Source organism: Balaenoptera borealis (assembly GCF_965194805.1).
Source record: "Balaenoptera borealis genome assembly, chromosome: 17".
Classification (NCBI taxonomy): domain Eukaryota; kingdom Metazoa; phylum Chordata; class Mammalia; order Artiodactyla; family Balaenopteridae; genus Balaenoptera; species Balaenoptera borealis.
The window spans coordinates 16,264,183-16,277,367 of NC_138876.1; the positions used below are offsets into that span (position 1 = coordinate 16,264,183).

General features: G+C 45.0%; 1 protein-coding gene and 1 long non-coding RNA gene across 9 annotated transcripts in view; one reads left to right on the top strand and one right to left on the bottom strand.

The window, feature by feature from the left end:
* Window positions 1-13,185, bottom strand: part of ZHX2 (zinc fingers and homeoboxes 2) — a 182,216-nt gene that overhangs the window by 14,219 nt on the left and 154,812 nt on the right. For all 5 annotated transcript variants that reach the window (XM_082364300.1, XM_082364296.1, XM_082364297.1 and 2 more), the window contains one exon: window positions 357-3,096. In XM_082364300.1, coding sequence (XP_082220426.1) covers window positions 361-2,877 — 2,517 coding nt within the window. In that variant the 5' untranslated portion in view covers window positions 2,878-3,096 and the 3' untranslated portion in view covers window positions 357-360. The remainder of the gene's footprint in view (window positions 1-356; window positions 3,097-13,185) is intronic.
* The window catches only part of LOC309615180, a 36,454-nt gene that overhangs the window by 12,972 nt on the left and 10,297 nt on the right, over window positions 1-13,185 (top strand). For 2 of the 4 annotated variants that reach the window (XR_014236597.1, XR_014236598.1), the window contains exon 1: window positions 8,228-10,307. The exons of 1 other annotated variant lie outside the window; for it this stretch is intronic. This is a non-coding gene — a long non-coding RNA (uncharacterized lncRNA). Of the gene's footprint in view, window positions 1-8,227; window positions 10,308-13,185 lie in introns of those variants that run through there. One more of the 4 variants, XR_014236595.1, reaches the window with a different exon arrangement.

Below are 13,185 nucleotides of genomic sequence, written 5' to 3' on the forward strand. Positions count from 1 at the left end.
AAAAATCCAAAAAGAAAAGAAAAAGAAAAAGGAAAAGACATATCCTTTCACGTTTGTTTCTTACACCAGTGAACACAAAACAGACCTTGTGTTGCGTTACCTTGTTACTAGACTTTAGAATGGACAGACCCCCAAAGGCCACAGGCAGTGATGCTGTCACCTATCAGCACTGCCTTGCAAATAAAAACATAAAATCTAGCAACACCTATTCTTCTTCCTTTGTCTTAAAAGAGCTTGAAAGAAGAACCCATGATCTGTGTCAATATCTCTGTAGCCGACAACTGTATCGACTCTGGCAATAGAAAGAAAGAAACCCAGCCTCCTGCCCTGGCTCCCGGGGGGGCAGGTGGCATTACCTGTCTAGGCCTGGCTGGCCTCAGCAGGGACGCTGTCGGAGTCCGAGTCAGCCAGTTCCGCCGCGCCGTCTGCCGCCGTCTGACTCCAGCTGTCTGACCTGTCTGAGACGGCGTCCTCCTCTCCGACCGTCACCTCCACCCAATCCACGATGCCCGACTCCTCGTTCTCGTCGCTGCCCTGGCCGTCCCGACTGTTGCCCTCTGATCTGTCCGAGGTGGCCTCCGAGTGCTTTGCCGGCAAACCGTCTTTTGCTTGCTCGCTGCCCGCTTTCATCCTGGGGCCCAGCTTCTCCAAGTCCTCCTCGCAGAGCTTTTTGGGGTCCTTGTGGTACTGCGGGCCGCCCTCGCTCCCGTTCTTCGAGCTCTCGGCGATGACGGTTCTTGCCGCCTTCCTCGACAGGGCGTCGTAGCCGTGATCATCCGCCACGTGCTGCTGCTGGTACAGCTCCAGCCACTTCAAGGTTCCAGTTTTTAGCAAGCATCTGTTCTCCTTGAACCAACGCACTATTTCAGTTCGGACCAGGCCGGTCTTTGCCGCCAGCTGGTCGTACTCCTGGGGCGTTGGCCACTGTGTTCTTGCAAATGTGCTCCTCAGGAGTTGAACCTGTTCTTGATTTTTTGTAATTGCTGGTGAGGGGCTGGGCAAAGAGCTGGGCACCTGGGCACTGGAGAACTGCTCGAGTCGAGACAGAGCACCATTGGGGGCCACCGCATCTGGGCCTTTCTTGCTGGACCCCATGGAATCCAGGACAGCCTGTTCCATGCTGTCCCGAAGCTTCCGCCTCTCTGAGAACCAGGAGTCGATCTCTCTCCTGCTCAGCTTGGTCTCCACTCTTAGCCTGTCCAGTTCTGCTTGGGTCGGGAAAGAGCTTTTCAGGAAGCTGTCTTCCAGGATTTTCACCTGACCTTGGGTTTTCTCTTTGAACTTCTGCGGGGCAAAGTCTGGGTACGCGTGGTAGGTGCGGCCGTGTCGGGAAGCCGCGATGGCCAGCTGGTCTTTGGCAAGGGATTCGCTGGTGATGTGGACGATGCCCCTTTGACACCGATACCGGTGGTCGCTGAACCACTTCTTGATCTCACTCCTGGCGAGGCCGGTCACCTCGATGAGCCGGTAGACCTCAGCGTCGTCGGGGAACTGGCTCTGGAGGAAGCTCGCTTTGAGATGTGCGATCTGCTCCTTCGTCTTCTTGCGGTCGCTGGCCGGGGTCAGCGAAGGGTTGGCCACCTTGGGTGGAGGCTCTGGCACTTGAGCGATGTGTGGGCGCTTGGGCTCGGGGGCAGCTTGGGGAGTCACTAGAGGTCTCTTCTGGCCGTGGTTGGTCACTCCGGCCACGGCGAGTGTGATGGGGGAGCAAGAGACGGTGGTTGGCCCGCTGGTCACCTGAGTCAGCACAAGGCTGGTCTGGCCGAGGATCTGGCACGGAAGCGCTGTCTGGAGGATGGGCTGTGACATCTTTGTGGGGGCCAACTGGGCGGGCAGCACAGTGATCGTTGGGGGGACTGACTGGATGGTGCCATTAAACATCTTCTTCCGGGCCTCCTCCACCTCCTCCGGGGACCAGCTGATGCCATGCTTTAAGCGCTGGGTGGCAAACCAGATTCTGATGTGCTCTTCTGGGTGTTTGGAAGCAGCTGTGAGCCAGGACAACTCAGCCTGCGTTGGGTAAGGGAACTTGTTGAAGGAGTTGATCATGGTGGCATTGGTGTCCAGGGCAGAGTTGTATTTGGTAGTGTTCAGCGGCACGGGGACCTTGGGGACAAGGTTGATATTTGGTGGGAGCTGGACAGAAGGCATAACGTGTCCTAACGTGTCCTGGAGGAGCTCCACGCCCCCGAGTCTTGAGAGGATCTCAGCTGCGTCTGTCACCAGGCGGGTGGTCCCTTCCACGTGGTTCTCGGGGGCGGCCTCCTCTGGCTTCTTGGGCACCTTCTTGGCATCGGCTTTCGGTTTCCCTGGCTTCATGATGGGGGTTTTACTCACCGAGATCCCGGGGTCATTGTCCCCGCTTCCGGGGCTGCTGGTGGTGATGGACATGATGTGGTTGGTGGCATCGATGGACTGCTCTAACACGGTCTGATTATTGCGCTTGATGAGCTTCAGCTTGAAGTTGGTCTCCCCGGGGTGGAACTTGGAGTTGTGGTCAGACAAGGAGTCGTACTTTTTGGTTGTGAAGTTACATTCGGCACACACGTAGAGCGGGTTGAGAATCACGTTGGGGTGCTGCATGTCAACGTGCTCCGTGAACTCGTTCAGGTTTTGCGTGGAGTAGGGGCAGTATTTGCATTCATAACCACCTTGGAGTTTTTTGGATTGATTTTCCCCTGTAGATTTCACCTCTATCACTTCATTTTCTTTGGAAGAGTTTTCAGGTTCTGCTGCCCAAGTGTCCTTGGCCATTTCGGGCTGTGGCGTGCCGATTCCTTTCTCTTTGGCCCTGTCTCCTTCCTCGGGCACGTCTTGTTCTACTACTTGTGACGTCCGAACCATGCATGGGGTTGTGGATTTTCGTTTGCTCGCCATACTGTCTGTCTGTGTGCAATGGCTTATTTTGGGGATGGGGGCGGGTAGGGAAGGGGCAGTGAAATGTTTGGAACTACTAAGATAAAAGGCTTTTGGCTTTATGCCCCGCTCCAATGGCTTTGGCTTCACTTGAACGCTGAAGTCTGGTGCTTGAGTTTCCAGAATGATTTCAGTGCAGAAGATTGTAGCTGTTCCAAAACACAAGAGGCAGCATCATATCTGTGGGACAAGAACAAAGAGAGTGTCAGTGCTTCCTCACAAGGCAAAAGAAACTAGCATTTCTTTCTAAGTTGCTCCCATGACCCATCCCAACTGGCGCCCAAAGCAAATACCCAGGTGCGCACAGAGGGTGTGAGAGTGGGTACACCTAAAAATGAAAGATCACATTCTTCTTCTCTTCCATTCTCTGGGAAGGGCAGTGGGAACAGGCCCAAAGCAAGCAAATGAGGATGCAGGTCACTCATTCATGTTTAGAGACCAAGGGATACAGAAAAGCAACAAGGGCACTGAGATCTTATGAAGTGATGGGTAGGGTGGTGGAGGGAACCTCGCAGTGAAGTGTTGGCTGGGTTCGCAAGCCGCTTTTATGGATGGTACATCAGAAGCAAGATGCTTGCCTGGGGCTGGCAAGTGGAATTTATATAGGAGTTAGAAAATGGATATGAATGTTTCGTTTATTATCATAAAGGTAAAATCACTATAGAAAATCCAGAAAAGGCATCAAAGTGTAAAAAAGAAAAACATCACCCCAAATATCGTAGTTCCTTCATTTCACTTGAACATTTCCCATTTTCACAAACTTTGAGCAAAAGCATGATTAAAAAATGGCTGCATGACATTACATTGTAGGGATATACCATACATGGTGTATTTAGCCATTGGACTTTTGTTGGACATTTATTCCTAATTTTTGGCTCTTCTCGACAAAATTGTAGTCAATACCCTTAGTCCTTATTTCTGAAGTAAAAGCACTGGGTCAAAGGAGGTCAACATTTTACATTCTCTTCACTCATATGGCCAAGTTTTTGCATCATTTGGCCTTTTCGCCAGCAGTGAATGAGTGCCCGACTCACCACTTAGCTTACATGAAATATTACCATTAAAAAGCCTGGCCAATTAGATACGGGAAAACTGCTTTAATATGCTTTAGTGCTTCTCTTGATTGCTAATAAGGGTGAACAGTTTTCAAAGATTCACTTGCCATTTGTATTCTTTTGTGAATTGTGGATTTATGCCATTTTAAAAAAACATACTTTATTATCATTTTTAAAAATTATTTATTTATTTATTTATTTATTTTGGCTGTGCCGGGTCTTAGTTGTGGCATGTGGGATCTTTAGTTGTGGCATGCGGACTTCTTAGTTGCAGCATGCATGCGGGATCTAGTTCCCCGACCAGGGATCAAACCCAGGCCCCCTGCATTGGGAGCGCAGGGTCTTACCCACTGGACCACCAGGAAAGTCCCTATGTCATTTTTATATTGTGATGCCCAGTGGTTTTATTATTAATTTATGAGTTCTCTCTATATTAAAAACATTAGTACCTTTCTATATTTGTTGCAAAAATTTTCCAGTCTGTCATTTACCTTTTAGTTTTGCATATGGTATTTTTTCATGTTTTACAGGTAGAAATTTTTTATTTTTAGATGGCAAATTTATCAATCTTTTTCTCTTGTGGTTTCTTTCATTGTGATTTTACATTTAGAAGGTGATTCCCTGCTTTGATAGCTGAGACCTATTATTCTATGTTTTCTTAGAGTGTTTTGGCTTTATTTTTTACATTTAACTTGTCTGGACTTGAACTGAACTGATCTTGGGGTAAGCTGTGAGATACATTTCTAACCATTTTTCTTGAAAGTTATCAATTATCTCAATAGCATGTATAGTGTTATTTATTTCTCACTAATTTGTGAAGCCACCTTGGCCATACATTAAATTTTTCTATATACTAGGGTGTTTCTGGATTATCTGTTCTGTACCTCTTATCTAGCTCTTGAGCCTTACACTTATGCTTCACTTAAATTTTTTTTTGTAGATTAGAGCATGTTTTAACATCTGGTAGAGTGAGTTTCTCTTTATCATTCTTCTTTTGCCAAATAATTCTGGGTTATTCTGATCACCTATTAATGTAAATCAGTTCTCATGAATCAGAATCATCTGCAAAATAAAATTCTGTTAGAATGTTGATTGGAATTGCATTAAACAAATATTAATTTAGGAGTACGGGAACAATTTGCTTATTATAAGGTAGGTTATGTTAACAGAACCCCAACAGGGGAAGTGATGGGCTGGACCACGCTGAGTATCTAAATGCACGGGCTTCCATAGAGGATGGCCTTTCATTGTGTGTTTGGAAACAGGGGTAGCGAAAGGGGATGGAGGAGATAGCATATCCTCTCCCGTCCCTCCCACGGGCCTAGGTTTGAGTTCCACTGAAGAGAGGGCTCCAGGCAGAATTAATGGACTTATTTTAAAGAGCAACCCTCTGGGACTTGGGGCCCCACTTATCTGCTTAGGGGGTCAGGTGACAAACCTGTGCAGGACTTGGGGGAGGGGTATCCCTCCCCTGTGAACCCAGAAACGGCCACTCTGAGGCATTTTCATGCTGGGCAATTTCTTTTTTTCTTTTTTTAACATCTTTATTGGAGTTTAATTGCTTTACAATTGTGTGTTAGTTTCTGCTTTATAACAAAGTGATGCTGGGCAATTTCACCAGCAGTGGGTGAGGGTCCCTCAGGGCACTGGTGAGGACAGGAGATGGGCACAGCAGAGCAGAGGGGAGCTGTGTCTTTTTGCTGACAACACCCAAATTGACATGTTTAGCTGAACATCAGACTCTTGATTTTCCCCCTCAAACATGGGTCCTGCCCCCCCACCCCCACCATGTCTACAGCTCTTCATCTCCATCTCTATGGCACACTCAGGCCAAAATCCTCTTTACCTCACCCCCAAATTAGTCCATCAGCGATCCTGTTGACTCTGTCTTCAAAATAAACCCAGTATCGGACCATTTCCATCTCCCGTCTGGAAGCCTCCCACAGGCCTCCTGCTTACTTCCTCTCCAGAGCAGCACAGGGATTTTCTTTCTGCTTCTTGATGGGCTTTATTTATGGTTTGAAATTCATTTTGGTACTGAAAAGCACTTAAATGTTATTTTTTAATCTCTAAAGGTTTTTTAAAAATCGAAGTATAGTTGGTGTATAATATTATGTAAATTACAGGTATACAATGTAGTGATTCACATGTTTTAAAAGTTATACTCCATTTATAGTACTACAGAATGTTTGCTGTATTCCTTATGGTGTACAATATATCCTTGTAGCTTACTTTATGACTAACAGTTTGTACCTCTTAATCCTCTCCTATCTTGCCCCTCCCCCTTCCCTCTCCCCACTGGTAACCACTAGTTTGTTCTCTGTATCTGTGAGTCTGCTTCTTTTTCGTTATACTCACTCGTTTGTTGTACTTTTTAGATTCTACATATAAGTGATTTGTGTTTGTCTTTCTCTGTCTGGCTTATTTCACTGAGCATAATACCCTCCAAATCCATCCATGGTGTTGCAAATGGTAAAATTTCATTCTTTTTAAGGCTGAGTAGTATTCCATTGTGTGTGTGTATCACATCTTCTTTATCCATTTATTTGTTGATGGACACATAGGTTGCTTCCATATCTTGGCTATTGTAAATAGTGCTGCTATGAACACTGGGGTGCATATATCTTTTCAAATTAGTACTTTTTTTTTTTTTTTTACGAAATATACCCAGGAGTGGAATTGCTGGGTCGTATGGTAGTTCTATTTTTAGTTTTTGAGAAACATCCATACTGTTTTCCACAGTGGCTGCACCAATTTACATTCCCACCAACAGTGTATGAGGGTTCCCTTTTCTTCACATCCCTGCCAACATTTGTTATTTGTATTCTTTTTGATGATAGTCATGCAGAGGGAGATTTTAAGATAGGAATCAGTTCAGGACACTGTTCTGCATGAAGCCCTCTCTCGGCTTCCCATCAGAGTGAACTCCAACCCCGGCACGTTCTGGTCCATGCTCCCCTCCCCACTTGCTCCTCTCACTGTGGCTGCTGGAACAGGTGTATCCCTTCCATCACAGGGCCTTTGCCAGGAAGTCCACCCCTAGAGCTCCTTGGTTTTCATGGCTCCATGTAAAAGTCACCGTTCCACAGAGAGGCCTTTCCTGACCACCATTCCATGTAAAATACTGCCTCTCCCAGTTCCCCAGTCACTCTCTCCCTGCTTTGCTTTCTTCATAGCACTATATATATATATATATATATATATATATATATATATATATATATATATAGTCATTGAAATATAATTGATTTACAATGTTGTGTTAGTTTCAGGTGTACAGCAAAATTGTTCAGTTATACAGAGATATATATATATATTGGGTTAGCCAAAAAGTTTGTTTGTGTTTTTCCATAAGATCTTACCGAAAAACCCAAACAAATTTTTTGGCCAACCCAATATGTATATATATTCCTTTTCAGATTCTTTTCTATTATAGGTTATTACAAGACATTGAATATAGTTCCCTGCATAGCACTTTTTAATATTCAAAATTTACTTATATATTTTTGTGGTTAAAGGAAGAGGCAGGAGAGAGTATCTACCCATTTTCTCCTAATACAGCAGCCACTGGCCACATGTGCCTCTTTAAATTTATATTAATTAAAATTAAATAAAATTTAAAATCCAGTTTTCAGTTGCACCAGGCACATTTCGAGTGCTCAGTAGCCACACGTGGCTGGTGGCTATTGTATTAAACAGTGCGGGACATCGCTCTCATTGAGGGACCTTCTACTGGACGGTGCTGTTCTAGAATATAAACTCCACAAAGGCAGGAACTCTTCACTGTGATTTCCCCGGAACCTAGAGCAGTATTTGGTCCACAGTATGCTTTCCATAAAGATGGGGTGAATGTTAAATTAACTGCAGAGTGGCTACTCTGAGGGAACTGCGGCTGACGCAGACCAGTGATGTACGGGCACATCTCTCGTGGATGCTCAGTGATGTGGGTGCGTGCATGTGTATTGCGTGCATGTACGTTGCACGTGTGTGCACATGCACACGAATATGCCTGCGCTTGCACGTATGTGCACATATGTTGCATGTGTTGTGTGTGCATGCGCATACGCCTGCATCTGCACGTGTGTGCATGTGTGTGTGTGCACGTGTGAATGTGTGTGAGTGTGCACGAGGGCTTCTGTGAGCGGAGGAACTCGGTAAGGGAAAGGAGGTCCTACAGTTCTGTAGGGGTTACCACTGACGTAGCAGAATGTGGCCAAATATGTGCCCACTATCCAAGAGGCCTGGGCCTTTGAATTATGATTTTTAAAAGAGAGGGAGCAGAAGACGACTTTTCTTTTGCAGGACAAAGAAATTGGGCAGGAATAGGTGCAGGGGAGAGAAGAGACTTTTTTCACAGAAACTCCTTTATCTAGAATTATTTAAATCTGTTGACAAGTGAGGCCAAGAAATGAGCCAAATTTGTGGTGAAATATCCTAAAAGCTTTTTGATGTTCTAAGAACTGTGGCTCAGAATAGATGGTATCTTCTAAAACGTATTTGGCAACCAGGGGTGCAAACCACAGCAGATTAAAAAGAAGGGAAGATTAAGGAAGGAAAGAGAAGGGTGGGGAGGGCTCAGAAAACAGTGAGCCTTTGAAGAATTCCTCTCCCAAGGTCCCCCCAGTGAAGCTGCAAGAACCACTGCCCTTGGAAGAATAATCCGAGCACAACAAGGGGGTGAGTGTCTGCAGAGCAGTAGAGACTTGGCGTCTGTCTTTCTGAAAGTCTGTGAGCCACCAGTGAGGTCAGGACCAGCGCCACGAGGCCTGCTACTCGCCGGCGTGAAGGCTGCATATTTCTGGCCAAGTCTTCAGGTTCAGGTGTACACTTGCCCAAGTTAGCAAAAATGAAAAACAAATGAATGCATGAATAAAATGCACGTTAAAACTCCAACACAGTCCCTTCCATGGCGGGTGGTGCGTATCCCAGCAGACCGGCTCCATGTCGCGGGCCTCGCCCTGGGCCAGTTTCCCAGCGGGTCTGAACTGCGTGCAGGCACATTCTGTACCGACCTGAAAACACTCCACTTCAAAGCAGCACCGAGTGGTCCCCAGGCTGCTGCAGCCACTGGGCTGAGGGCCCAGCGGTAGGTGGGGAGCCTCAGAGGCAAGCCCTGCCCTTGGGTGGGGGGGTGGCCCGAGCAGATTAGAACTAAACACCATTGTGTTTAAGATCCTGGTGCCCAGAAGGAGAGGAGAGGTGAGAAGTTTCCTGCCTCTATGACTCTTCTCCATCACGCCTCTTTCTGTCTTGAATCCCACCCCTCACAGGACAACTAAGAGTGTCACACGTACATGTTACACGGAGAAGGAGCCCAAACACCAAGTACAGACTCTTGCCTCCTTTGCCTGTTTTTGCGATTGACTGGATTTTTTTTTTTTATAAATTTATTTATTTATTTTTGGCTGTGTTGGGTCTTTGTTGCTGTGCGTGGGCTTTCTCTAGTTGTGGCAAGCGGGGCCTACTCTTCATTGCGGTGCACGGGCTTCTCATTGCGGTGGCTTCTCTTGTTGCGGAGCACAGGCTCTAGGCGCGCAGGCTTCAGTAGTTGTGGCACGCGGGCTCAGTAGTTGTGGCTCATGGGCTCTAGAGCACAGGCTCAGTAGTTGTGGTGCACGGGCTTAGTTGCTCCGTGGCATGTGGGATCTTCCCGGACCAGGGCTCGAACCCGTGTCCCCTGCATTGGCAGGTGGATTCTTAACCACTGCCACCAGGGAAGCCCCGATTGACTGGATTTTCCTTTTATCCACTATGGTATTTATTATGTGCCACAAAGAAACCCCAACGAGTGAGAGATGACACCACCTTGGAATAGATAATATACAAGGAAAATGGCCAGCCTGTACAGACAATTATGAACAACTCATTCCTGGATGTCTGTGCAGGGCTCTCCCTTCACCACTTGGTGCTTCTTCAGTCGTCACTCTTCCTGTTGTGAGTGGAATGCAATTCGATTAGCACCCTATTTACTGAGTATGGGTTGGGGCCAGAACCCTGTGGATATGGGGCATACAAAGATGAAGAAACCATGGTTCTTGTCCTCAAGGAGTTCACAGCTGGTGTATTAGTCAGCTCGGGCCGCCATGACAAAGTACACAGACTGGGCGGCTCAAACCACACAAATTTATTTCTCACGGTTCTGGAGGCTAGAAGTCCGGGACCAAGATGTCTGCAGGGTTCGTTTCTTCTGAAGCCTCTCCTCTTGGTTGCAGATGGACCCCTTCTCACCGTGTCCTGACGTGGTCTCCCTTCCGTGCGTGCCTATCTCTAATCTCCTCTTCTTACGAGGACACCAGTCAGACTGGACTAGGGCCCACACCGAGGACTTCATTTAAGGTGACTTAATCCCCTCTTTAAAAACCTTATCTCCAAATATAGCCACATTCTGAGGGTTGGGATTCCAACATATGAATTTGGGTGGGGACACAATTTAGCCCTTCACAGCTGGGCAGGGCAGGGCCATCTGAATACCCCTCGATGGCACACAATGATTTTCACATGCAGTCTTCAAATCCTGTCTGAGAGCCTATGAGTGCCAGACACATTTGTAGGTGCCGAGGATGCAGGAGTGAGTAGACAGGAATCTCGGCTCTTGTGGAACTCACATTCACACGAATTAACAAGCAGAAGCCGACACTGATAAGCACAAAGGAGAAAAGTCAAACAGCGAAGAGGATGGGGTGGGAAGTGGGGCGACCTATGATTATTTTATTTTATTGAAGTGTAGTTGATTTACAATGTTGTGTTACTTTCTACTGTACAGCAAAGTGATTCAGTTATGTGTGTGTGTGTGTATATATATATATAATATATATACATATATATATATTATATATATATATATAATATATATATATGTATATATATATAAATATATATATATATATATATATGTTCTTTTCCATTATGGTTTATCACAGGATATTGACTATAGTTCCCTGTGCTATACAGTAGGACCTTGTTGTTTATCCATTCTATATATAATAGGTTGCATCTGCTAACCCCAAACTCCCAATCCATCCCTCCCCCATGCCCCCTCCCCCTTGGTGACCATAAGTCTGTTCTCTATGTCTGTGAGTCTGTTTCTGTTTCTTAGATAAGTTCATTTGTGTCATATTTTAGATTCCACATATAAGCGATATCATATGGTATTTGTCTTTCTCTTTCTGACTTATTTCACTTAGTATGATAATCTCTAGGTCCATCCATGTAGCTGATAATGGCATTATTTCATTCTTTTTCATGGCTGAGTAGTATTCCATTGTATATATGTACCACATCTTCTTTATCCATTCATCTGTCAGTGGACATTTAGGTTGCTTCCATGTCTTGGCTATTGTGAATAGTGCTGCAATGAATACTGGGGTGCATGTATCTTTTCAAATTATGGTTTTCTTCAGATATATGCCCAGGAGTGGGATTGCAGGATCATATGGCAACTCTACTTTTAGTTTTTTGAGGAACCTCCATACTGTTTTCCATAGTGGCTGCACCAACTTATATTCTCACCAACAGTGTAGGAGGGTTCCCTTTTCTCCACACCCTCTCCAGACTTTGTTATTTGTAGACATTTTGATGATGGCCATTCTGACTGATGTGAGGTGGTACCTCATTGTAGTTTTGATTTGCATTTCTCTAATAATTAGTGATGTTAAGCATCTTTTCATGTGCCTGTTGGCCATCTGTACATCTTTTTTGGAGAAATGTCTATTTAGGTCTTCTGCCCATTTTTCTTTTTTTTTAAAATTTAATTTAATTTTTTAAATTATTTTTTTAAACATCTTTATTGGAGTATAATTGCTTTACAATGGTGTGTTAGTTTCTGCTTTATAACAAAGTTATCAGCCATACATATACATATATCCCCATATTTCTGCCCATTTTTCAATTGGGTTGTGTGTCTTCTCAATATTGAGTTGTATGAGCTGTTTGTATATTTTGGAAATTAAGCCCTTGTTGGTTGCATCATTTGCAAATATTTTCTCTCAGTCTTTAGGTTGTCTTTTTGTTTTGTTTATGGTTTCCTTTGCTGTGCAAAAGCTTATAAGTTTGATGAGGTCCCACTTGTTTATTTTTGCTTTTATTTCTATTGCCTTGGGAGACCGACCTAAGAAAACATTGGTAAGATTTATGTCAGAAAATGTCTTGCCTATGTTCTCTTCTCAGAGTTTTATGGTGTCATGTCTTTTTTAAAAAAAAACTTTTATATTTATTTATTTATTTAGCTGAGCCAAGTCTTAGTTGCAGCATGTGGGATCTTCATTACCATGTGTGGGATCTTTGTTGTGGCACACAGGATCTCTTTCAGTTGCAGCACGTGGGATCCTTGTTGCGGCATGTGGGATCTTTTAGTTGTGGCACACTGGATCTTCACTGCAGCATGCGGACTCTAAGTTGAGGCACGCGGGCTCTTAGTTGTGGCATATGAACTCTTAGTTGCAGCATGTGGGATCTGGTTCCTTGACCAGGGATTGAACCCAGGCCTCCTGCATTGGGAGCATGGAGTCTTAACCACTGGACCACCAGGGAAGTCCCTGTCATGTCTCTTTTTTTAAAAAGTCTTTATTGAATATTGTTCTGTTTTATGTTTTGGTGTTTTGGCAGCAAGGCATGTGGGATCTTAGCTCCCCAACCAGGGGTCGAACCTGCACCCCCTGCATTGGAAGGCAAAGTCTTAACCACTGGACCACCAGGGAAGTCCCTGTCATATCTTATATTTAAGTCTTTAAGGCATTTTGAGTTTATTTTTGTGTATGGTATGAGGGTGTGTTCTAACTTCATTGATTTACATGAGGCTGTCCAACTTTCCCAACACCACTTGCTGAAGAGATGGTTTTTTTTTTCGTTTTATATTCTTGCCTCCTTTGTCAAAGATTAATTGAACATAGGTATGTGGGCTTACTTCTGGGCTTTCTATTCTGTTCCATTAATCCCTATGTCTGTTTTAGTGCCAATACCATGCTGTTTTGATTACTGTAGCTTTGTAGTATAGTATGAAGTCTGGGAGGGTTATGCCTCCTGCTTTGTTCTTTCTCCTCAGGATTGCTTTGGCAATTCTGGGTCTTTTGTGGTTCCATATAAATTTTAGGATTATTTGTTCTAGTGCTGTGCAAAATGCCACAGGTAATTTGATAGGGAGCGCATTAAATCTGTAGATTGCTTTGGGTAGTATGGGGCGGCCTGTGATCTTAAGCAGGGAGATCAGGGACTCCTT